The sequence below is a fragment of the Oryza sativa genome, chromosome 2 (assembly GCF_034140825.1).
Source record: "Oryza sativa Japonica Group chromosome 2, ASM3414082v1".
In the NCBI taxonomy this organism is placed as follows: domain Eukaryota; kingdom Viridiplantae; phylum Streptophyta; class Magnoliopsida; order Poales; family Poaceae; genus Oryza; species Oryza sativa.
This window is the reverse complement of record NC_089036.1, coordinates 5,323,489-5,347,880: the sequence shown is the minus strand read 5'-3', so window position 1 is coordinate 5,347,880 and position 24,392 is coordinate 5,323,489. Positions and strand designations below refer to the sequence as shown.

General features: G+C 41.5%; 3 protein-coding genes across 10 annotated transcripts; 2 read left to right on the top strand and 1 right to left on the bottom strand.

Moving 5' to 3' along the window:
• Window positions 1-297: 297 nt before the first annotated feature.
• Window positions 298-5,381, top strand: LOC4328607 (dnaJ protein P58IPK homolog A-like). Of its 5 annotated transcripts, none has more exons than XM_066306995.1 (10): window positions 298-615; window positions 973-1,076; window positions 1,178-1,665; window positions 1,969-2,170; window positions 2,264-2,424; window positions 2,554-2,647; window positions 2,725-2,937; window positions 3,423-3,503; window positions 4,391-4,609; window positions 4,933-5,368. In XM_066306995.1, the coding sequence occupies exons 3-10, from the start codon at window positions 1,439-1,441 to the stop codon at window positions 5,137-5,139; spliced, it is 1,404 nt and encodes a 467-aa protein (XP_066163092.1). In that variant the 5' UTR covers window positions 298-615; window positions 973-1,076; window positions 1,178-1,438; the 3' UTR covers window positions 5,140-5,368. The 5 variants fall into 5 exon arrangements, 4 of the variants coding, with proteins under 4 accessions (XP_066163092.1, XP_066163091.1, NP_001396312.1 ...); XM_066306994.1 differs by having other exon boundaries at window positions 970-1,076; NR_176833.1 differs by having other exon boundaries at window positions 299-615; window positions 1,500-1,665; window positions 1,964-2,170; window positions 4,933-5,381.
• A 3,622-nt stretch (window positions 5,382-9,003) lies between these two features.
• Window positions 9,004-12,699, top strand: LOC4328606 (uncharacterized). Of its 2 annotated transcripts, none has more exons than XM_015771451.3 (6): window positions 9,004-9,322; window positions 10,064-10,511; window positions 10,855-10,939; window positions 11,041-11,210; window positions 11,644-11,957; window positions 12,324-12,699. In XM_015771451.3, the coding sequence occupies exons 2-6, from the start codon at window positions 10,136-10,138 to the stop codon at window positions 12,477-12,479; spliced, it is 1,101 nt and encodes a 366-aa protein (XP_015626937.1). In that variant the 5' UTR covers window positions 9,004-9,322; window positions 10,064-10,135; the 3' UTR covers window positions 12,480-12,699. The 2 variants fall into 2 exon arrangements, with proteins under 2 accessions (XP_015626937.1, XP_066163901.1); XM_066307804.1 differs by having other exon boundaries at window positions 9,598-10,511.
• A 179-nt stretch (window positions 12,700-12,878) lies between these two features.
• LOC4328605 (transcription factor TGAL9-like) lies at window positions 12,879-23,469 on the bottom strand. Of its 3 annotated transcripts, none has more exons than XM_015771449.3 (9): window positions 22,958-23,469; window positions 22,060-22,163; window positions 20,951-21,186; window positions 20,676-20,828; window positions 20,163-20,243; window positions 19,999-20,053; window positions 19,246-19,544; window positions 15,248-15,508; window positions 12,879-13,401 (listed from the first exon to the last, which is right to left on the bottom strand). In XM_015771449.3, the coding sequence occupies exons 1-9, from the start codon at window positions 23,083-23,085 to the stop codon at window positions 13,204-13,206; spliced, it is 1,515 nt and encodes a 504-aa protein (XP_015626935.1). In that variant the 5' UTR covers window positions 23,086-23,469; the 3' UTR covers window positions 12,879-13,203. The 3 variants fall into 3 exon arrangements, with proteins under 3 accessions (XP_015626935.1, XP_066163900.1, XP_015626936.1); XM_066307803.1 differs by having other exon boundaries at window positions 15,252-15,508; XM_015771450.3 differs by having other exon boundaries at window positions 22,060-22,160; window positions 22,958-23,365.
• Window positions 23,470-24,392: the final 923 nt, after the last annotated feature.

The window sequence follows — 24,392 nt, the reverse complement described above, 5'->3', positions numbered from 1 at the left end:
CCCCTGCGTGCGCAAGTCCATGATGTGAGCGCTCCCGGCCGTCGAGCTTTTCCTCGCCGACCGACACCCTTCTCCCCACCCATTGGCGGATGCCCAGGAGGTTTGGGTTGAGATGGGAGGAGGGGAGTGAAGTGGAAGAAGATTGCCGGTTAACTTGTGGGGTCCACGTGGGACTCAGCCACCACATCAACAAAACCGAAAAGCAATACTACCTTGGGATCAAAAGTGATCCGATCCGGTTTTACAGGATTAGAGGTTTCATGGCCTTTTAAACTCAACAAGAAGTTAGGGAACCTTAGATGAACTTTTTTGGGAGATGAAAAATTCCAGCCTCATGGGCCTGTGCATATGACCCATAGGCAGGCGACGACCTCCGCCTCCCCAATCCGTCCCGGCCGTCTCCTCGCCCGCCGGCCGCCGCCGATCTCCATCCTGCCAGCTGAGGTGGCGCCGGCGTCCTCCTGCTCCCGCCGCATTCGCTCACCGGTGAGCATCCTAATCCATCCCATCCGGCCTCGGCCTCGGCCTCGGATTTCGCCTCCTCGCCCGCCGCTTCCGCCGCGAGCAGAGGTGGCGCCCGGCGTCCTCCTGCTTCCACCGCATCGTCGCTCGCCGGTGAGCATCCTTCCCTACCCACACCTCATCAGCTATTCTGCGTTAAGCGTTATCCCTGGTTCAACCGAAACAGGGTTAGATCTGCCTCTGCTCAGTTCCACCTACTTTCAACTTGTTAATTTTGATTTTTGTTTTTAGCGGATGTAATTTGGTTACTGAATATCATCCACAAACCCTTAGAATAGTTGCATTAGAAAGAAAAATGTAAGCTCATATAATTTGTACTTATCCAAACTCAGTAACTCACATAAAAATTTCTTAAGAAGAGTAGTCACACACAATATCTTTTTATCAAGGTATATTCTTATAAGAAGTTTTCAACAAGATTTGCTTGAAAATTTGAGTCTAATTTAGCAGGCAGAACTAAGAGAGCATGGTGGCGATGGCGCGGTGGCCGTGGAGGGTGCTGCTGCCGCTGCTTCTCCTTCACTCCTCCCCCGTCTTCTTCGTCTTCGCTCAAGGTACTGCGACCCCCGTCTTCTCTCTCTTGTGGGGCGGCGCTTCCTCTTCGCCCCACCACCCCCAAATGGCAAATATTGGAAGTGAATCATCCATCATACAGATAAGATGAACGCGAGACTCGTCATCTCATTCGACCACCTCAGTGCTCTGCATCCATCTGCGATACCATTGGATCGTTTCTAACACAAGATATTTGGATCTAGAGCCAGCCTTGGATCCTATTAACTGCTCCATCATGGGTTCATCTCATGAAATTTAACGGAACCACTCCATCCTAAATTTTCTATTCAGCATATTAATTTCATGGATCAGCAATGTCCTAAGTTTCTTTTCATTCCAATCAGCACTACGTCTACACAAAATGGATGTTTCCTTTATGCTTCCTGGTAGACTAAGTATCCTTTTTCCCCTCATTTTTTCAGAAGGCCAAGATAATGATCCCTCTACTTTGTTCAAACGAGCCTTAGAAATGATGAACCTAAGGAAATATGATGGATCACTTGGTCTGCTAAATGCTGTGCTGGAGGTTGAACCAAATCACTCAGAAGCTTACAGGCAGCGTGCATCTGTGCTTCGTCACAAGTGCAGGTAAAAAAAAGTTGTATCCGTTACTTTAGATTATAATCCATTCATGTTTGATTCACATCTGTTCCTCAGTTCAAAGTTACTGACCAGAAAAATAATTACTTGCCACCGCCAGATAGCTAAACTCCCATTTTCTCTTGTCCTAAAAATGTCTAAACTTTATTATTAAAAAAACATCCATATCTGAAAGACTCCATTAAAGAACCGTTAAGCATATGTGCCTACTTATAACATTGTCAGTTTTACACGTATGTGTCACCTTTCCGTATCCCTTACTCGTTTCAATGTGTTTTTTCTGAAGTCTAGGTACAAGGAAGCGGAGGGTGACTATAGCAAATACCTGGAGCTAAAACCTGGGAGTTCTTCAGTGGAAAAGGAATTATCTCAACTGCTTCAGGCTCAAAATGCATTAGAGTCTGCTTATGGCCAGTTTGAGTCTCATGACTTCTCAAAAGTCCTGGATTACATCAACAAAATTGTGCTTGTTTTTTCTCCAGACTGCTTAAAGGTATATTTCAGAGGATAGTAGGAACCATGGACAGATAAATATTTCATCTAATTTTGTCTCAGTAAGCTGCAGTACTAAAAATGGATTTTTCAGGCGAAGCTTCTCAAGGCTAAAGCATTGCTAGCACTTAAAGACTACTCAACTGTTATCTCAGAAACAGGATTTATTCTGAAGGAAGATGAAGATAACCTGGATGCCTTGTTGCTTCGTGGCCGAGCATATTACTACCTTGCTGATCATGATGTTGCATCCAGGTAAAGCGTGTCTGGTATTTTAGGTTTGGACAAGTGCATGCTTGTTTGTGCCTGCACACACAAATGCAGTACTAGATAAATGTGCTAGCTTTAAATATTTGTACAGTGATGACAATATTAATTGTTTAGGCACTACCAGAAAGGCCTTCGTCTAGACCCTGAACATTCAGAACTGAAGAAAGCATATTTTGGGTTGAAAAATCTTGTGAAGAAGACTAAGAGTGTGAGTATGATTTCTTTGTATCAACAAATTAGGGGCTTACTGCATCATAGTAATAGGATCAAATGGTGTGCATGCAGGCTGAAGATAATGCTGCCAAGGGTAAGCTACGTGTGTCTGCTGAGGACTACAAGGCATCCCTAGCAATGGATCCAGATCATACTTCTTACAATGTACATCTTTATCTTGGGCTATGTAAGGTTCTGGTTAAACTCGGAAGAGGCAAGGAGGCTATAAGTAGCTGTACAGAAGCACTCAACATAGATGGAGAACTTGTTGATGCATTAACACAGGTGACATTACTTGCTTGGCATGCACAGAAATACACATTTTTCTAATTTAGAGTGGAAACCAAAGTTCTTATTATTCAATGTTGAAACTTCCGTGAAAAAAAGAAGGGAATTTCAGTCTGATTGCCCTGCAATTAATGTTGAATCTTGGACTCCTTCCGCACTCTGATGCCACATTATTGAGCAAGCTGCGAGCATGCAGACATGCAGTCGCATTAGCCTGTCCTTCTAATTCTGTATTTTAAACCACAAGACTTGGGAAATCTGCAACTGCTATTCAGAAACCACAAAAAATGTAATTCAGTATGCACAAATAATGTGTTTTGACTTTATGAGTGAATAAGTGATGCAAAAAAAAATAGTAATGTATATTTGTTTGGTAAACTAAGTTATGCACCAGACAATGCAATTGAATTAGTTGTTATAGCCAGATCTCGCTAGTCTCTTACTTCATCTGCTTGTTGTATGTTACCTTCTACTGGTTGCAGAGAGGTGAAGCTAAGCTTCTTACAGAAGACTGGGAAGGAGCGGTTCAGGATCTAAAAGAGGCTGCCCAGAAATCTCCCCAGGCAAGTTTTATGTGGACCTATCTCCTTTTTCCCCTACCCTCCTAGGCAAATGTTAGGGATAAGTGTGCTCATATATCAGCATATCTTCTTTTTTTGTCCTTTGAAAACACACATATTGCTATTTGAGTTCCCATCAAATAATCTGCTTATGTGGCTACGCAGTGTGCTGATCTCATTTCCTTTTAGATTTGGGAACACAATATTTTTAGTGTAATTGTGCTGCAATCAAATTATCGTGAAACATAGTTCCAAATGGATGAAACATCTAGTTTTAGTCAATTGGATAGACAATATGCAGAAACAATTATTTGTTTTTTACGGTAGTCATCTGATGATACTTTTACTTCCCCATGATGTATTTCTATTTGGTGCCCTTCTGCCAGCAATCTTTGTTATCCGCTTTTTGCAGCGTGGGTTCGTAGGTTGCATATGTTTCTCTAGCACCTATGCATGCAGTGGATGAGTTGATAAAACTAGATTTGCACATTACTATTGTTAGTACTACTAATAATAAAGTGGGCCACCGAAGAGGAACTTTATGCCAATGTATTTATGAATAAGCAACAGGATCTCAGGATTTTAAACTAGTGGAAAAGGTGAGGGCGGTCAGAATTTCGAACATGGGTGAGCCCCGCTTGACGGCTGCCCCTTACAGCACAGTTCTCAAATAATATTGATAGTTACATAAATTGCTTCTCAGCTATATTACAAATAGGAAGTTAACTTGTTGCTTCCCTGTTTCTTTAACCTCAGGAATTGAATCCAAAGGTCATGTGCTTTTAATGGAATGCTTTATTAGATTTATCTATCAAACAGACTTGGTCTCTGCCCTTTTTCTGTATTTTTTTGGTACAAATGTAACAGTGGTTTGCACTGTTCATGCTCAGGACATGGGAATCCGAGAAGCACTAATGAGAGCTGAAAAGCAGCTTAAGTTAAGCAAAAGAAAAGATTGGTATAAGATCCTTGGCATTTCAAAGACGGCATCAGCTGCAGAGATTAAGCGTGCCTACAAGAAGTTGGCACTGCAGTGGCATCCAGATAAAAATGTAGATAAGCGAGAAGAAGCAGAAAACATGTTTCGAGAAATTGCTGCAGCTTATGAGGTATAAATAAACAAAATTGAACTGTACTAAGTATTTAATGTTCTATGAGATGACATTTTCTATTAATATGGTTAATTTAAAATACTCTCATGCATTCCAAGTTTCTAGCCCTGGTGTTGTACTATGAATAAGAACTAGCTGAAGTGCATTTCATCCACAAAATATATCATGCTAGACACTGCATGTGTCCGAGACAAAAAGTGTCCCAATAACATAAATTCTGGTCACCCATATTTAGCTATAGGCATGCTTGTTTCGAATCAGATCGACATGCTGCAGATGCCACGCGTGTCTTTTAACAATGCGCAATCGGCAATTTGCAGGTTCTTGGGGACGAAGATAAACGTGTAAGATACGACCGAGGAGAGGATCTTGATGAGATGAATATGGGAGGAGGAGGAGGTGGTGGTTTCAATCCTTTTGGGGGAGGTGGCCAGCAATACACATTCCATTACGATGGTGGATTCCATGGAGGAGGAGGATTCCCCGGGGGCGGCTTTCCTGGAGGCTTTCAGTTCAACTTTGGATAGAAAGTTTACTGCCTGTGGAGTTGGTGTTTGTATGTTTGTTTGTTTGTTTTAGGAACGCTGATAAGCTTAACAACAGGTATTGATTGTAGGCAGTCAAGCCGATCGATCGAGATGAGCATCGTATACAAGTGTTGTTTTAAGCACCATCAAATTTTCCTCAAGTTGTATCCTTCCTTGGGATTTTCTGACGCATATGATCCAATTGAAATAAACTTAGCCTTACAGTGGAGCTAGCTGTTTCACTTTCACTAGCCAAGGATTTGCGCCGAAACCATAAAAACCGAAGGTCCATTCCATGTATTGTGATCGGAGTCGGCACGTAACAGAAAAACTAACCAAAAAAAATAACTTAAATCCTCTGAAGAAACATTTGAACCACTCGCTGGATCGTCTAGCCATCAGTCAACCATGAGCGTGATGTCCAACAATCTCCATGTTAACTGTAACATCTGACTATCTATATATCTACATGTTGTACTGTAACATGTGACTATCTATCTACACCGATCAATCTGATGATCGCTTACTTTCTCTATTTTATATTGTACTAGCAAAATACCCGTGCTTCGCTACGGTGTATTAAAACTAAAAATATTTGATTTTAACCGAAGTTATTTTCACACTGCTTTGGTACTTTTGCTCGCTAGAAAAAGTCTCAAATGATAGAAAGAAATATAGTTCCGAGGAAAGGGAGATAAAAAAACAAAGCCGGTTTGATTTCCACCTTTATACGGTGCGAGTCAACATGGACTCTGAAGATATGGGTAGATCTACGGGGTGGCTCAGCAGCACGGTCGACCAGCGAATAAGCGAGCAAACTCAGACCAATCGACGGCCGATCGATGACCGTAGCACGGTAGGTAGCAGCCGCATCTGGCCGTCCGCTTCCCTTCCGCGACAACAATGACCGTGACTCTACGCTATTATTATTTCAATATTTCTTATTTTTAATTCTAGCCTTCGTCAAATTTCTACTTCACAAAATTAAACTTCTTTTCTTCGGCTGAGGGACCTAGAACAGACTTTTTCCCAGCCTAGCTGGTACTTTTCTTCGGCCGAGGGACCTAGAATAGACTTTTTCCCGGCCTGCCGGTCAGCCCACGGCATATTATGCGCACGTGCGGGCACTCCCTCCTCCCCAAGCCGCAACCTGGACCTGGGCTGGGGAAGCTGCCCAGCACGCGCCTCTACTTGGGCCGGTTTCGATCCAGCCAGTGCCGGCCGTTCGATCTTAGGGTTTCTATCGAATAGCCGGCCGCCGACGTCGGAGGGACAAAAGCCCATCCCTCCCAGCCGTCGGCGAAAACCCAAGCCTCTCGCCAGAACTGGAGCGGACGGCGAAAAGCAGCGGCGCCGGTGCATGCCTCCTCGCCGGTGCGCACACTCGCCCAAGGGTGAGGGCGCCACCTTTGAGCAGCCCTGCCCCGGCGCCGTCCCCGTCGTCTCTCTCTCATCTTCCGCGCGGCGTCATCGACGGCCGGAGGCGGTGGACTTCCCTTGCGCGTCGGCAACGACCGGCGGCGGGTGGGCTACCCGCGCACGTGGGTGACGACCGGCGGTGGCGAAGGACTTCCCGCGTGGCGTCGGCGACGGCTGGCGTTGAGGTTTTCCGTTCGTCATTTTTTAATTTTTGGAGCTTTTCTTCAGGGATCCAAGACCCCCTTTTTCCTACAGACAAAAAATCACCGGATGGATGAAACAGATTGTGATGAAAGGAAAATTATGAATATTTTAATTAGTTAAGATAAGATTACAGCCGGTGTTTTTTTTTGTTTTTTTCCAGATTTTTTTTTGTGTCGTACGAATCGGACTTTTTGAGCCTGTTTTTTTTTCCGCCGTTCTCTTCTTTTTACGGTGCGTTTTCTTTTTTTTTTTCTGCCTGGTTTTTTTCGCTCTTTATAAATTACGGACGATGGAAACATTTTAGATTTTTTAAGTAGTATAAGTAGAAGTAGATTAGCAAATATACCCATGCGTTGCAACGGGTTAACTAAAATTTAAAGATTTGCATTGGTTTTAGGAGTTTGAGGGGACAAATAAAGGGAGCTAAAGCGAACTTATTCCGTGTGGAGCGTACACGCGGCCTATGTGGTGGCCCAATAGTGTGGTCGGCCTGGGAACAATTTGGGGACAACTTGAGGGATCTAAAGTGAAATTTTTTCACGCGGAGCGTACATGCGGCCCAATAGTGTGGGCGGCCTGGGAGTGGCACCCGACCCGACGTGGGAGAAGCAGTAGCCGTCCGATCTGATGGACGGTCCTGATTGATCCCAATCTATATAAAAACTCATAAGTCTAAACCCTAATCCTAAAATCATTTCCATTCTCCCCCTCTCTCTCAGCCGCTACTCCCCTCCCCTCCCGTCCCCCACCAGCGCCGCCGCTCCCTCTCCCCCTCACCGGTGGCGCCGCTCCATCTCCCCCTCTTCCTCCTGTCTCGCCGGCGCGGCGACAGGGAAGGCACCCTGCCGGTTCCCCTCGGCCACTCCATCCCCCTTCCTCCACAACGACGGGGAGAGGATCCACCGCTCCTGCCGGTTCCCCTCGGTCACTCTCTCCCCCTTCCTCCACGGCGATGGGAAGGGGATCCACCGCTCCTATCGGTTCCTCTCGGTCACCCCCTCTCCCTTCCTCCACGACGACGGGGATCAGCGACGGGGAGGGGAACCACCGCCTCGGCCACTCCCTCCCCCCTTCCTCCACCTGCTCCACTGGCGGCGCTCTCCCTACTGGCGTGGAGCCAGCGGCCCTCCGCCCCTTCTCGCCTCCCTCTCGCGCCAGATCCAGCGGTGGCGGCGTCGGTGGCTCCCTCCGCCCCCTCTCGCCTCCCTCCCACGGCAGATCTAGCGGCGGTGGCAATCTGCTCGACCACATCGCCGTCGTGGCACTCATCAGCACCTCCGCGGTGGCCATGTCCGAGGCGCGCCTCACGTCCACGCTCAACTCGCTGGCATCGGTGGTTGGCATCGCCATCATCGCCTTCGTGCTGGCCGCGGGGTTTTCCACTTCGACACCAGCAACCTCGCGTCGCCCTTCTTCCCCTCGGTGCTGCGGGCGTGTTCTGTGCGGCCTAATCCGTACTCCCGTCGCCGTCAAGGTCGCCGAGGGGAGGGGAGGGGAGGTTGCCATTGTTGTCCATGAGGTCGAGGTCACCGTTGTCGCCGAGGAGAAATATAGGAAAAAGTGAAGAAAGTGCTACGAAATAGAAGAATTCGCAGTCACGATGGTATATTGTAGAAGGCGTGCGGATTAGGTGGTAAAACATATAAGGCATGCGTATTGGATGGTATATTATCTAAATTCTCCATTATATATATATATATATATATATATATATATATATATATATATAGTGGAATGACAAATGGCCCTACACATATTTATTTTAATTCTAATGCCACATAAGCGCCACATCACAGCCACGTGGAACAAAGACCGGGTCAATATAGCCATGTAGGCGCCACGTCAGCGGAACTGTCTTCCAAAACCACCGAAGAAGTCAAATTGCACTAGTTTCAACAGTTGAGGGTCGAGATATCCGGTATTATGGTTTGGGGATACGAATTAGATTCAGCCTCCAGTTAAGGAAGCCAAAGTGAACTTATTCCTTGGGAAAATGAAAAAAAAAAGAACTCAGCCCAAGTTGGTTTGCAGCCCGGCCCAAAGCAAAACCAAACCAGACCTTCCTCCTTTCCGTGGGCCGCAGGTGGGCCCCACCTTATCCCCTCGCGCCTCGTGCCTCGTGCCCCGCTCCGCTCTACTCACTGAAGAGCGGGCCCCACCTGCCCCGCCTCAGAGCAGCATCCGGATCCGGATCTGGAAACCCGCTTCCCAAATCCGGCGCCCGTACGCCCGCCCGCCACTACCGCCGCGGTGCCCACCGCTTCGCTTCTCTCCCCTCCTCTCCAATGGCGGAACCCCCAATCACAGCCCACTCCTCCTCCTCCTCCCGCCGCGTCCCCACCGCAGGCGACTCCCCCACCCTCTGACCCCACCTCCCGCCTCCCCGCCGCCCCGCGACCGCCGCGGATCGATCGAGGGGATTCTTGCCACCTGGGATCTCTCCTCCCCTCCCCTCCCCCGATTCTTGGTCTCGCGCGTCTGTCTGCCCCCCCGTGGTGGATTCTTGTCTGGCTCCCGGCAAAAGGAACGGCGTCTCGCCGCGGGCCGCGGATTCGACCAGGTGCGGTGCTGGAACCGGCGCCCCGTGTGTCCCAGATGTTAATTCTTTTTGTTTTTATTGTTCTATATACAGTGGTTGATTTCTGAACCGATCCGTTGTTCGCTTGGTTGGGGGAGGACAGAGAGTTTGTTTGCGGAGATAGTTTTCGAATTGCGTGGTGAAATATAAAATTTAGACTAGTTTGGCTTATCTTGGCACCTCCGCACCTGCATTGCGCCGTTGAGATGTAACGTTGTTGATGAGCTCAATTGGTCGGGTTGTTTTTTTTTCCCCAGATCTGGATGGTTAGGTTCTTCACCTGGCTAACAAGAAAGATGTTGCTTTTAGCTGCCCTGGAATTGTTGGTACTTTCTGCGGGTGCATCTATCTGATGAAATTGAGCTGCATTGTTCTGGGGAGTGTTTGCTTCTGCTCATTGCCTCATAGGGCACACAATGACACCAAGGAGTTATAGAATTACCGTCTCCTGGAAATCCTTAGTTTACCATCCTGTTATGATTTTGCTCAAATTTAGCCATCTTATCATTGGTTATGCGTCGTGGAATTCCAAGTTGTACTGTCCTATTTTACTTTTGTCAAATGTAGTTATCCATCATATGTTATGCACAACATATGCTCAAAGAAGCATTTTTACTGGCTAGGTTAGCTTAACACATGCTGATCAGTATTTTTCCTTTACAGTTCAATGCACCTCAACCCTCAACTTGTTGACTAGCTTCTGTGCTAAACTTTGTGTTGCAGGCATCTCAGTGTCCACGGCTGTAATTTATAACCAAGCCTAAGAAACTTACATTATTCTAGCATTCATTGGATATGGTATCGGTGAATCTTGGGCTAGTACATTATGTACTGGACCACATATATGGTACCGTCCTTCATCGCACCAAATTAGGAACGCCATTTTTCTCGAAAGGATGGGGAGGCACCAAACTTGATTTGTTAGAGAAGATGGTGAAACAGTTATTCCCTGAAGCACGTTGCCAGAACTGGCCACCAACTGCCGTGCAACCCATGTGGAAAACGGTTTGGGAGACAAAGAGTTCTTGTCTGCGAGAGGGTGTTTTCAGGACTACATGCGATCCACGGCTAATTGAAGCATTGCCTCCTGAGAGTCACAATGCAAGAGTTGCTTTTCTTACACCTAAGTCAGTTTCACCTGAGAAGATGGCCTGTGTGATTCATCTGGCAGGTACAACAGTTTAATCCTATTTATTTGTTCTATACTTTGATGTACCATGCATCTACATGTTTTTTTCTATATAAGAGACTATTTTCAAGCCTTTAGATATTGATGTTTGTACACTAGCTGAATGTTGTTTATTTCATCCCATCGGACAGAAATAAAAGTTGACTAGATTTGATGTTTCAACTTTCCATATTGAGTGATCTGCTTTCTGGTTCTAAATATTATATTTCATATCATGCCATGTTATTAACTGATGAGTTGCAAAAATGTTCTTTGTCCAGCTGTTGAAATTTGATCTGGGCTTCTAATACAATGGGTCAAGTTAAACTTTTATCTAATATTACAGGCACTGGTGATCACTCGTTTGAGAGAAGACTTCGACTTGGTGGACCTCTTTTGAAGGACAACATTGCAACTATGGTTCTTGAGAGGTGAGGCTTGTATAGAATGCCAGAATGGTTGTCTTACGCCACCTTTGATACCAAAGCTTTTTTCCTAACCCGCAAGATCTGATTTCTCAAATGAATTCCAGCCCTTATTATGGACAACGGCGACCAAGCATGCAGCATGGGTCAAAGCTTCAGTGTGTGAGTGACTTGCTACTATTAGGAAAAGCTACTATTGATGAAGCTCGCAGCCTTCTGTACTGGTTGCAGAATGAGGCTGGTTATGGCAAGATGGGCATATGCGGGCTCAGCATGGGTATGTAATTCTAAAGTTTTCATCTATAATTGAATAATGTGAATGCTTTAAGTCTTAAGCAACCTGCAGCATCCCATTTATCAAACTCACCCCCATTTTCGTGGCAACTTCGTTTCAAGATTCCTTTACAAGTATTGATGTGATACATTTTTCCCTAAGACTGGTAACTGAGATGATTTTTCTCAAGGAAATATCTTTTATTTCACCTCAAGTACTTTGGCCCCTTCTATTAATTTCTCTCTTGCGGAAGCGCTCCTTTTTCTATTTATTTGGATTGCTTATTGACACGGAAAAAAATGCTATATGATAGATAATGAGGTTAACTCTGGCATGGCTTTTTTTGGGAAAAAACTTTATCTTGACAGTAGTTAAGTACCATCTACATATGAAAATTGCTGTTATTTCTTACAAGCGTCTCATGCTAATTACATAGGTGGTGTACATGCTGCAATGGTTGGATCCTTGCACCCAACACCAATTGCTACGCTGCCATTTCTTGCTCCGCATTCTGCTGTGGTGCCTTTCTGTGACGGGCTCTACAGGCATGCCACAGCTTGGGATGCATTGAGGAAAGATGCAGCAACATTGGCCCAAGACGTAACTTCTTTGACAGAAGACATGGCCCAGAAATCAGGAATCACTATTGAGCAAGTAAGAGAGAGGTTGCGATCAGTGCTGTCTTTGACTGACGTCACTCGATTTCCAGTGCCAAAGAACCCACAGGCTGTCATTTTTGTTGGTGCAACGGTTAGTGTCAATGTTCTATCATCATTTCTCAAACATGATTTACCCTTCCTGTGTCTTATATATTTCAGCCTAGCACGTAAATTTCTTGATAAGAGTAACTCATTATCACCTTCCAGTACTAGTGCATTCTGGTTTCCTACTATTACTCATATCTTATTTTTGCATTCATTCAAAATAGATTTATTGCCTGCGTCATTTGCAGCAACACATCATCTTAGTTGCTCCTTTCCAATAATTACCCACGCCTCTCTGTAGTACTGTTGTCATCTGCTTAATTCTGTACTTTCAGATATCAATATGCTTTTTTCGTTATCATATAATATTTAATGGAGCTTGGTCTGAAGCAAATGTTCTCTTTATTTTCAGGATGACGGCTACATCCCCAAACATTCGATAATGGAGCTCCAAAAGGCATGGCCAGGTTCAGAGGTCCGGTGGGTAACCGGAGGGCACGTATCGTCGTTTTTCCTCCACAACGACGCGTTTCGCAAGGCCATTGTTGATGCTCTTGATAGACTATAACAGCAGAGGAAACTCATCTTTGTGATGGCATTTCTTGGTGTGCTTGTTGTGAAACTCATAGGCATGCCACATGACAAGATCACATTTTTATGAGTGGGGGAGCCTAGAAATACCACATTCTGTCTGTAACTCAATATATGTGTTTTCCCAAAGATTGGGAAGATGCATGAGTGTAACATTGACATTCGTTACCTGTTAACTAAGCCCCCCATTGTTAATCTGTCCCAAATTTCACCTACTACTAACCTTGCAACTGAAGTAATTTGCAGTTGAGACAAGAAAGGAAGAAGATGACAGTGCGGCATACCTAAACTCTCTAGTCTCTATTCTGTGTCTGAAGTCTGAACTCTGAAGCAAAGTCAGTCAAACCATATGCCACAAGACAAAAACATTACAGTGTCATCATCAATCTCAGCACTTATTTTCATACTGACTAGTAATTATCATCAGCAGCTACTAGTATACAGCTTAGTTTCTGTTTCTTATACATTATATGCACAATTACAGCATGCTGCTACCCTCCTAATTTAAAAATGAAATCATCTGATCTTGTCAAAGAAGCAAATTAAGGCCTGATCGATTGATCATCTCTCTATGCACTGTAGTATTCTGAAACTTTTGAAACTAATCTGTTCCTGTCTGTCTGTCTGTATGTAAAACTGCAGTGGTGTAGCAGTGTAGATGCTGGGCCATTGGATCTCCAGGGCCAGTGGATGGATGTGGTCTAATTTCTAGGGTTGATGGATGGCGGAGGCGGAGGAGGGGCGGGTTGGTCGGGGTGGCGCGGGCGCGAGAGCCAGAGGGAGGTGAGGGCGCGGAGGCGGTGGGAGTGGTCGGCGATGGCGAGGAAGCACCGCGCCGACTGCCTCGCCGTCAGTATCTGCGGCAGCTTGTACAGCGTCTGCAGCCTCAGCGCGTCCGCCTGGATCATACGCATGTACGTCATCAGTTCATCAGTCAGTAGAGTACTCGTGCATTATATTTAAAGTTGTATAAGAGCCTCGTCGGTTGGCCTAATAATAAATCCAAGCAAAAGCAGAAGCTAAAATTTAAATTTTTAAACTTGATTTTAAGATATTTTCACTGTGATTTCATTTTAGTGCTTTTAAATCGCTGCGAACAAATATATAAAAGTTTGGGTGAATACCCAATATGATCCTTGAACTTTCGCTTAAGGATCAATTTAGTCCCTGTCATTTCGTATTGTCCAAACAAGTACCTTAAGTTCATTGTGTGATTCAATATAGTCCTTTAACCCTCTAAATATGCCATGTGTACATGTCACATCATCTATGCATGCAAATTCAATATTTAAATGTCCTTTACACCCTTATGTTTTCATAGGAAATAAAGGAAAACTATTGAGAAAACACACAAAAAAAAAGCTTTTGACCATTGGCAAAAATATGTAGCATTGATAGATAAAAAAAATTAACATTTTTCTTTGTTTTATGATTGCTTCTTCTTGTTTTTCTTTTCTTTATTTGATAGAAAATTGAAGGTTAAAATGGACATTTAAATGTTATCTTACATGCACGAATGACGTGGCATGTCCACGTGGTGTTTTAAGTGGCTCTAAGGACTATATTAAGCCGCATGATAATTTTTAGGGTCTTGGTTGGACATTATAAAACATGAAGGACTAATTCGACTCATGAACAAAAATTGAAGGACTGAACTGGCTATTCACCCTAAAAGTTTTAACTATAAATTATTTTTTATTCCCTAATAAGCCGTTTTGGTTTATTAGAGAGTATGAGCAACCAATGAGGTTCTAACAAGTATTTTATTTTGTTAGGACAAAAGTTTGAGCAACAATCATCCTATTAGTGTGAATTTTTATAACACAAAATGAATGTTATTAGATCCATATTAAAAGAGTCACTCGCCATTATGTTTCTTTATCATACAAATAGTATATATATACGGAGTTATTCAAGTAATTACTATTTCCATCCTAAAATAAAATATAAATATTGGATAGAACACATCTTAATAATACAAATTTGAACAAATGTTTGACTAGTTTCGTAGTGATAGAATATGCCCTTTTCAGTTCTAGTTTGTTATATTTTAAGACGGTGGTCGTTGTATTAGTTAAACTTGTGTGGTAACGAAACTAAATGCCTTTTGCAAGTTTAGTTAATTAGAGATCTAGCTGTTAATAAGAAAAAGATTATCCAATTTCAGGTTTTATTTCAATCACTGTAATTAATTAATTATTAACCAATTGCCTGGCTCTAGCTAGCTAGGTGCTAGCTAAGTATGGGCTCTTGTTGAAGGGAACAGAACAAATTAAAATGCCCAGCTAGCCAATACCATTGATCATTAGTGGATAGGGTTTCTTAGTTATAGGATTAAAAGGAGACAGTACAACAGCTATAGCTAGCTGGCTAGATAATCAATTAGCCTAAGCAGCCACACAGTTTTGTACAATCCACCACTTAATCCAGAGCCAACTAACCAACCTAATGCAGCCATCAACTGAATTAAAAACAAAAATCAACTACAATTAGCAAGCCGATCGAATCACGTGTGGTAACTACTTAGCTCCCTCCCTTTCAAAATATATGGCACTGTTGATTTTTCGTTCAAATTCGTCTTATTAAAAAATTAGTATAAATATATAAAAGTATAAGTAAAGATTATATTTTATTTGAAATAAAACAAGTCATAATATTTTTTTTGAATATGACTAATTGTCAAACGATGTAAAAAAGTTAACGGCGTTATACATTTTTGAATGGATGGAGTAATTAACAACGTACCTGCCTGACGAAGGCTTCGAGGGAGGAGAGATTGGAGATGGCAAGGGAGAGGTGAGCCATGGCGACGTCGGAGTATGCGGTGGCACCGGTGCCGGGAGGGAAGAGCAGGAGTGAGTCCGAGGAGACGGCATCGGAGAGGGCGTGGTGGGTGGCGTGGAGGTCGCGGTCAAGTGCCTCCTCCCTCTCCCTCGCCGACTGCTGCACACCGTACACACCCGCCGCCTGTTGCTCCGTCAATGGCTCCGCGTGCCGCGCCATCATCTAGTAGCAACATAATCATTTTATTTCAATTAGTTTTCGACAATAATAATGAAGAATATTTATAGTTATGTAATCATATTATATATAGGTTCGCAAGATAATCAAATATAACTATTCGAGTTCATGTAGTATCACTTAATAATATTATATTAGTATGATAGAGTCGTGGATGCATGACTATGACTATGAGTATTAATACTCACAAATATTGCTATGAGTGTATTAATTAGTATAGAGATCAGAAGTTATACTTACTTTATATAAAAATAATATCATATCGGTAATGGGACGACACGTAAAAATAATATCTTAGAAATACCATATTGATGATGGAACACGCAAAGAAAATTAGAGTACCTAATTAACAAGGGTATATCTAATTACTAACTAGTTAGCTACTTTTTATGAGATATATATGATAGTACTACTATAATATAATGTAGCTAGCTAGCTTTTTATGAGATTTGCAAGTATTAGATAGTAGCTAGGACTCTGTCCATCTAGAAGAATTAGCTTGCTAAAGTATGTATACACATCCTCTCTACATGCATTATTGGTAAATTAGCCATCCCCATCTACATCGTTGATCACTCTTATCTAACTTGCCTCCTTCACCAACTCTCCGTTGTACATTACTGCACACTACTTTCTTCCAACACAGAAAATAACAACCACATATTAGTAGCCATCAAAGACTTCCAAGAGCCTAACTGTTCCATCAACTGGGACCTCTCACCTACTTAAATCAATATTTTAAGATAGATAGCTAGCTAACCCATCATACATCTTTCTTTCTAGTTGGAGTACCTAATATATGTGTCTGGACTCTGGTGTACTATGGAATACTGTCTAACAAGCTTCTTTCCAATTACTTTTTTTATTTTTTGCAATTATGCATGAATGGAAATCTATGTATGTATAGGGCTACTACACACACTACTAAAACTTAAATATATACTCCATATATATATATATATATATATATATATATATATATATATATATATACTTATACATTTAGAGCACTAACAGATCCATAAATATTGCACGTATATATAGGGTATTTCAGGTATTTTATTAAATATATGTAAAGCTATTAATTGTACTCCCTCCGGTTTTAAATTAATTGAAGTTTTGGACAGGATCTCACATACTTAGAAATGGTTAGTTAGGGTGCATATTCATGTTTTATCCATATTAAATACATTAGGATGGCACATCTAACAAGCACATCCTCTTAACCTAGTGGCTGGCTGCTAGTCCCAAAGCATCTTTTTACTGTCTTGTGCCGGAGTTGATGCATGCATGCAGCCATACATGGGTAAATCAGTTTAAATTAATCACATGGAAGCTAAAACGCCAAGTTTTATCATCCAAAAGGTCTAAGCTCCAAACGTCAACTAATTTGAAACCGGAGGGAGTACATGTTTAGGGCGTGTTTGGTTGCCTGCATCCATGTATAGTGAGCAGCGTGTTTGGTTGTGCACTGGCTGATATAAGCAAATATTATATGTATATGCATGCATGCACGAGGACGAACGAAGTAACCGAAGGCACGCATGGAATGATGGAAGAAACGTGCTGCAAACAAACATGCATGTATATGTTGCTGTGCATCTCGGAGGAAGAATGATGACATTTTTTAGTCAAAATATACTAAAAACGTACGTAACAAAAAAGAAAAAAAATATCGGGAGGAGCAGGTAGCTAGTTAGCTAGCTATATACTCCCTCCGTTTCGAAATGTTTGGCGCCGTTGACTTTTTAGCATATGTTTGACCGTTCGTCTTATTCAAAAAATTTAAGTAATTATTAATTCTTTTCATATCATTTAATTCATTGTTAAATATATTTTTATGTAGGCATATAATTTTACATATTTTACAAAAGTTTTTGAATAAGACGAATGATCAAACATATGCTAAAAAGTCAACGGTGTCAAACATTTTGAAACGGAGGGAGTAGTAGGTTAATTGGTGAACTCAAGCTTATGGAAACCTGAGCTCATGCAATATATGAGTAATATACAGTTATGTCGATCTAGTTAATTAATACTCCATCTGAAACAGATGCAGTATATTAACCTAGTATACTAGCTAGCTAATATACTGCTACTTCTGTCGCTCTAGTATATTAAACAGATCTGGTTGTAAGACGTTTTGATTTTGGTCAAAGTCAAACTACTTCAAATTTAACTAAGTTTATGCATAAATATAGTAATATATATAATATCAATTTAGTTTCATTAAATCAATAATTGAATATATTTTTCATAATAAATTTGTGTTGAGTTAAAAATATTATTTTTTTTCTACAAACTTAGTCAAACTTGAAGCTAGCATGTATTTTCTTGGTTCACCTTCCTCTGTCTCTCGGTCCATATTCTACATACCCATATTGGAACATAGACAATGGGTTTTATTTTTTTATTTTTAACGTAAACCGAATTTTATCATATTAACATATTTAATTTGTATATAGTGATGAATGACACCATATAGTCTATATATGTTGCTATTTTCTTTAAAAATTATTACCATATATTTTGATGCCATCCTCCCCTTCATTAGCTATTACATTGTATAAACCCATCTCTCTTTATTTTTAAGTTTTTATGTATTATATATGTAGAGCGCGGCATGCGCAGCTAGCCAAATACGTACTCCAACATGTCCAATAACTAAACGCGTTTCACAAAATTATCTGACTATATCATGTCTATCATATATTGTAGACGCCCTTAAACCCTAAAAATCCAATATAATCTAGCTAGTATCTCAAAATCTAAAGGGTGCCTATACTACAACACATCTTTTATAATTTACCTCTGCTTTCAGAAGGATGACGTGCTAATTTATCCAGTTAAAAATGAAGAAATCCTAACTCATCAATATATGCAAAAAAAAAGTATATTGCAATTCAAAACATCGAGATTATGGGTCTGTTCAGATTATAGCCAAAATAAACCTTACCAAGTTTTGGCAATGCTAAAATTTTGGTAAGATGGCAATATTGCCAAAATTTTGGCAGGATTTTTTATGTATTGATCAAATTTGGCAACACACTAAACGTGGATATTTTTTTAGCAACTTTGCGAAAAAAATGGTATGGTTGAAAATGACATCAAAATGAAAGGCCCTATATTAGTGGATTATTTGTTATGAAAACTCTTTCATATAGTTATACTCCCTCTATCACATAATACAAGGGATTTTGCCCTTTCTAATTGTCTCACAAAGATTTTTGTGTACTACTGTCAGTCACATCCATCAACTTCAATTCAAATTTCTACCTATTTTGACCCTCAACTATCCCCTCACCCAAACCAAATCTCATTTAATAGGGGTATTTTAGTCTTCTCTCGCTATTCTTAATCTTATAAAAAGGGAATAGTCCCTTATATATATATTATTATGGGACAGAGGGAGTATTTATAATAATTTTCATAAACATTAATTTGATTTGAAAAGGTAATGATAAATCATATCAACATCTAAAACGTCAAGTAAAAATATCACTGCCAGTTCAGATCCGTTTGGGTGGGTAAAACCATGGTGAACTGGCATTAGTACTATCTCTCTATATATATCACCATTGGTTTACACTAAACCGTCAGTGATAAGTCATCAGTGATGATATTTTGTGGTAGTGAATCCTTAATATATAATATATAAAGCCGGCTTTAAATAATTATCTATAAATTGATTATATAAGATATTCAATTAATTATGTGCTAACCTTGATGAGCTCGGATGGGCGGAAGCCACCAATCCAGAGGAAGCAGCGCTCGGCGGCGGGCAGCCACGTCCCGGAGACGAGGTGGAAGACGTCGGCGCTGGCCACGGCGGCCTTGAGCTCCACCAGCACGCCGTGGTGCGCCACCGCCGCGTCCACCAGCTGCCGTAGCTGCGCCTCCGCCGCCGCCGCCGCCACGCCGCCGTGCTGCGGCTGCTCCTCCACCGCCGCCCGCATGTGAGCCATCATCCTCTCGTGGCTCTCCACCCACCGCGCGTACTCGCCGTCGAACCACGCCGCCTCTGCATGATGACGATGACGATGACGACGACGATGATGATTAGTCTCCCTTACACATTATAATATGTTCTTTTTTTTCTCTTAATCCTTTAAGTCTAGATTCACTAACATTCATATGAATTTGAAGTTTTGAACACATATATAAAATACATACGTGGATCTATGTATAAATCTATTTAAAACCCAACGTAAATAATGTGAAACAGAGGAAGCATTCATTAAAAATTTTAGTTGTTTCCATTATGTATTTTAAAAATTAAGAGTTGTGTGTTTTTGCACATGGACATCTGCATTCATTCCTGACATATTTGATCTAATGATGAATTAATTAACGAGTAAACAAATTAATTAGAGAATTTGTTGGTGATTATGTGGTTTTGAGTATTATATGGATTTAATTATAATAATTAATTAGGGTTGGTTTGATCGTATGCATGCATATATGATTATATATACCTGGGCTTTGTCCTCCAATGCCGGCAGAAAAAGCTCCACCACCCAAAATTGCACCCTATGTTGATACGTGCGTTAGACATGCATCATGAAACAAATCAATCAATTAATTAGTTTACTGAAAACATCGTATAGTTCAGGAGCATTTGCATGTATATATGCTGTACCTGAGTTCTTGATCTTTGCACCAACTCCTGTTCCAGCTGGGACAGTCTGATCCTGCTTGTCTCCAGATTTTGAATGTAAGCCTATATACACATTGATCCATATACGAGACACAATTTAAAAAAAAAAGCATAGTTAATTAAGTGTCATGAGAAACGTAATTTTCAGATAGACGTAGCCAGTAATGTTGCACATCTATATTCCATTTTAGGTGGTAAGTAATTCTCCGTACCCCCACACTCACATGCATGCAAACTCATTTGTTTAATTTTGACTTTATTTTATATCCGACATGACACATGTTAGTTATTTTAATTTTGACTTAAATTTGGAGTAAGAACGTCGTAACTGCACAAGTCTATACTCCTGTGCTGTCGTAAAGTAGGGTGAAATGGCAGTGCGGTTAATTAAACAACAGGTAATTAATTAATCTCGATTTACAGCTACCCTACCAGCCAGGTAGAGCAAGAGTAATTAACTATAATTAACTGCAACTTAATTAATTAACAAATTACCTTCTTCCTTAGCCTGCTTTTCCTGGCTGCCTCCCTGTTCTGTGCAAGCCTCCGCAGCGTCTTGGCGTCCGGCGTCTTGGGGCCCTCGTGCTCCGACGCCGCCGCCGACGATGCGCCGCCGTGATGCTTCCCGCCGCCGCCGCCGCCTTCTTTCTGATCGGCCGATCGAGACGACCACACACACACACAAACTCATGCGTGAGCTTGAGCCACTCAGAATGTCGTAGATCAGCTGAAGACGAAGATGATGAGATCATCGGAGCTAATTAAGTTACCTTGACGACGGCAGCCTTGCCGTCCTTCCCGGAGGCCGACGGCTGATCGGCCGGATTATTCAGCCTCGACGGCTGGCCGCCGGCCGCCGCCGCCGCCGGCGGCCGCTTGGAAGAGCCGGCGGCGATGGCGAGGGCGTTATTGGACGGCGCCGAGTTGATAGCCGCCATGGATGATGATCCCTTGGGAGAAGGCTCGCCGGCGTGCATTGGCTGTGAAGGGAAGATGTTGAGGGTTTCTGCATCCATGTAGAGATCAGTAAAGTAGCAATTCAGAATAATACTGAGAAACATATGTCCAAAAATATATGCATGTTGATGAACTAAATTGTCCAAATTAACTATATGTAATGCATGGCATTAATTAATATATTAACACATATATCAAATGGTGTAACAGCATGTCAACATGCATGTGGTTGTAAGTTCTGTTGTTTCACACTTATGGTCCTAATGTAAATTAAAAGTATGAAAAAGTGAACAAAAGGGAGAGAATATATATGTGTGTGTTCATGTTTGATGTCCTAGATATGTAAATAGCTAGCTAGCTAGCAGTAGTATATATACATATATATGCAAATCGTTGTTGCAAATGTCTCTGGATGATTAAGGTTAAAAATGCATATATCTAGCTTGCTTTAGCATTACATATATGTGTATATACGATAATCATCCTAGCAAGAACGACACACATCTCCAGGTGTTTGTTATACGTCACTCTCTCCTCCCCATCTAGAGAAAATTTTGGGAAAATGACATGTCAGTGAGTAAAGCTTTGAGGCGATCAAATAGAAGGAAAAAAGAAGATGGATCACCATCGCTGCCTGCTCATCGATCTCTATAGATAGCTAATACTCCATATCTGTCGTCGAAAAATTCGATAATGACCATATATATTCACTTGTCAAAATCGAGGTAGCTAGATGAGATGCTTGCCGGCCTGCTTGCTATATATCTGATGAAATTAATTAATTAATATGACCAAAGAAAGATTATTCTCCCTCTGCATCCTTGTCGATCACATCTTTTTTCGGAGAAGAATATAATGCATAATTTGTGAAAAGTCTGAAGATTTGGTGACAGTAATAAGTGCATATATATATGTGGCTTACGAGGTTGTTCTTGAATTGCTGCTGATGCTTGATCCTGGCTGTTGAGGTAGAGGAAGATGTGATCCAATTCTGCCATGTCGTATCCTCCCCCAGGATCCTTTCTGCTGCACTTGCACAAATTAATACAAATGGAGAAATCATCACAAAATTATATTATCATCTGATCTGACAGTAGCTATAGCTGTAGTAGTTGCTAAATTATTCTGCATATTTTAAGGTTTTGGTAAGAGAAGCTAAGCTTCCTGCTCCAAGAAAGGGGATAAAATAAAAAAAGGAATTTTTGGAATATACGTTGTTTGCTAAACAAATCCAGTATTAGAAAATGTAAAAATCCTTAGAAGATATCAAAATTAAGGAAATGAATGAAAAGCCTCGGCACCAGCTAGTAGAATTAGTTGCACCCATCGCTTTATTAAATTTGGAGCAAACAATAAGTACACCCACTTCGAATACCACTCTTCAAATTAATTAAGAGATGCTTAAATATACACCAAATAAAACCCTTAATAACCAGGATAAAGTTACTTATCTTGCGCAAACATGCACCATTAGTAATCAACCCATTCATGCATCATACAAATTAAAACATGAAAAACAATTCTGTAATCTTGAAAGTTCAAAAAAGCACTCCATAATCTCGAAAGAAAAGTAAAAGAGACAACAAATTAAACTGCCAAGAAAGACAGCATCAAGAGAGAGAGAGAGAGAGAGAGAGAGAGAGAGAGAGAGAGAGAGAGAATTGTGGAGTTAATTAAAGCTCCAGTTCTGATGATAAGACAAAAAAGGGGATCAAGAAGCTAAACATTGAGCAAGGTGCTTCAAATTTGTTCTGATAAAACAAGATCGAATTAGGGAGGAAAAAAAAAGGCACAAGTCGTATAGGAGTTAGGGTTTTTACATGATGTTGTTGCCATGGATGGAGGAGGAGGTCGCAGAAGCTTGCATCATCATCCCGGCCGTGACTGAGCAAGAAGCCGCCTGCTGATCATGTGGCTGCAGCTGCTGCTGCCATGGCCTATCCCCCATGCAAACACACTGATCCCCAGTAGCAAATAAACTATCTCTTTCTTCTCCTTGATGATGATCACCTCAGCTAGCAATTAAATCGATCCTATCACCAAATCAGCTCCTCAAGTACTTCACATCTGATCTCATCACCTCTAGACTCGATCGATATGATATCGATTGATTTTGCGAGGAATTTATCGGTAGACGACGCGTGTCGATCGATCGCGCCGCAATCCCTCCTCCTCTTCTTCTTCTTCCTCCAAGCTAGGTAGACATAGCTTCTAATTCTCCTTAGCTTCTTCTGACCGGAAGCTAGCTAGCTATAGGTAGCAAAAGTATTAGGACTTGTAGTAGCTAGCTTAGTTGAGGTGGAGTGCTTGTACAAGAAATATAAGGGGAGTGGTTACAAGGCCATGGAAAAAGCTAGGCAATAATTAGACTTTTTTTATAAAGGTCGAATACGATATGTGATTGGATCGGGGTTGATCGGTCTCTGCGACTGGTTTTGGAGCGCGGTTTTATATTGATTTTTGTTAATTAATTGGTGTTTGATCTTTACGTGTTTCATCATTGGTCCAAGTCAATTTGAAGAAAAAAAAAGAAGGTTATCTAGTGCTTGTATTGTTGTTGGGTATTTTGGGTTCAGAAGAAATTAAGTATTATCACTGTTTCTTCTTGTTAATTAATTTTGCTCAACTTGTTGTGTTTTGGCAGGATTTAGGTTGGGAATTAATTGGGTCCTGCAAGAAAACAAAGTATGGTTTGGACTAGCCGCTAATATATACTAGTATATATTTTTTAAGCAAATTAATTAAGGCATATGCTTTGCCTTTGTGTATATTGATAGAGCAGGGGAGATGCAAATATATATATATAGTTGATTATCAATTGGATTGTGTAAACATATATTTATGTTGCTGTATATATAGCACATACTATTACAAATTAAAAGTACACGGTATGAACATATATAATTTCAAATTCCCTACCGTGTACTTTTGTAATGGTTCGATGGCAATAATAGTTAAGAAACATCAGTGTCTTAATCCAACCACAATGTCCACCCTTTTCAGGAGCCAATAGCCACTCAAAAGAGAAAACAATTAAAGGATGTGTTATTACAAGATAAACATAATTAATAGGGTTTCCTCCCTTGGATACAAAAGAAGGGGGCCCTGGAGACACCACAGTTGGTTGATCCTTCCAAAATGTCAATTAATTAGTAAGACACATGATTAAATTCCAGATACCCATGAAGCACTATGTCCGGTCTGTTGTATATATGTTCAGCATCCAAATATGCAAAATTTGGGTTTGATTCTTCT

Bases quoted from the DNA above. Each gene is read 5' to 3' on its own strand.
- LOC4328605 (XM_015771449.3), bottom strand. From the start codon at position 23,085: ATGGGGGATAGGCCATGGCAGCAGCAGCTGCAGCCACATGATCAGCAG. The intron at 21,187-22,059 runs GTAAGCCACATA...ACATGGATGCAG, and splicing joins AGCAATTCAAGAACAACCTC to AAACCCTCAACATCTTCCCT. The intron at 19,545-19,998 runs GTATATATAATC...GTCATCATGCAG, and splicing joins CATTGGAGGACAAAGCCCAG to AGGCGGCGTGGTTCGACGGC.
- LOC4328606 (XM_015771451.3), top strand. From the start codon at position 10,136: ATGGTATCGGTGAATCTTGGGCTAGTACATTATGTACTGGACCACATA. The intron at 10,512-10,854 runs GTACAACAGTTT...CTAATATTACAG, and splicing joins CTGTGTGATTCATCTGGCAG to GCACTGGTGATCACTCGTTT. The intron at 11,958-12,323 runs GTTAGTGTCAAT...CTTTATTTTCAG, and splicing joins TCATTTTTGTTGGTGCAACG to GATGACGGCTACATCCCCAA.
- LOC4328607 (NM_001409383.1), top strand. From the start codon at position 989: ATGGTGGCGATGGCGCGGTGGCCGTGGAGGGTGCTGCTGCCGCTGCTT. The intron at 2,938-3,422 runs GTGACATTACTT...TACTGGTTGCAG, and splicing joins TTGTTGATGCATTAACACAG to AGAGGTGAAGCTAAGCTTCT. The intron at 3,504-4,390 runs GCAAGTTTTATG...GTTCATGCTCAG, and splicing joins CTGCCCAGAAATCTCCCCAG to GACATGGGAATCCGAGAAGC.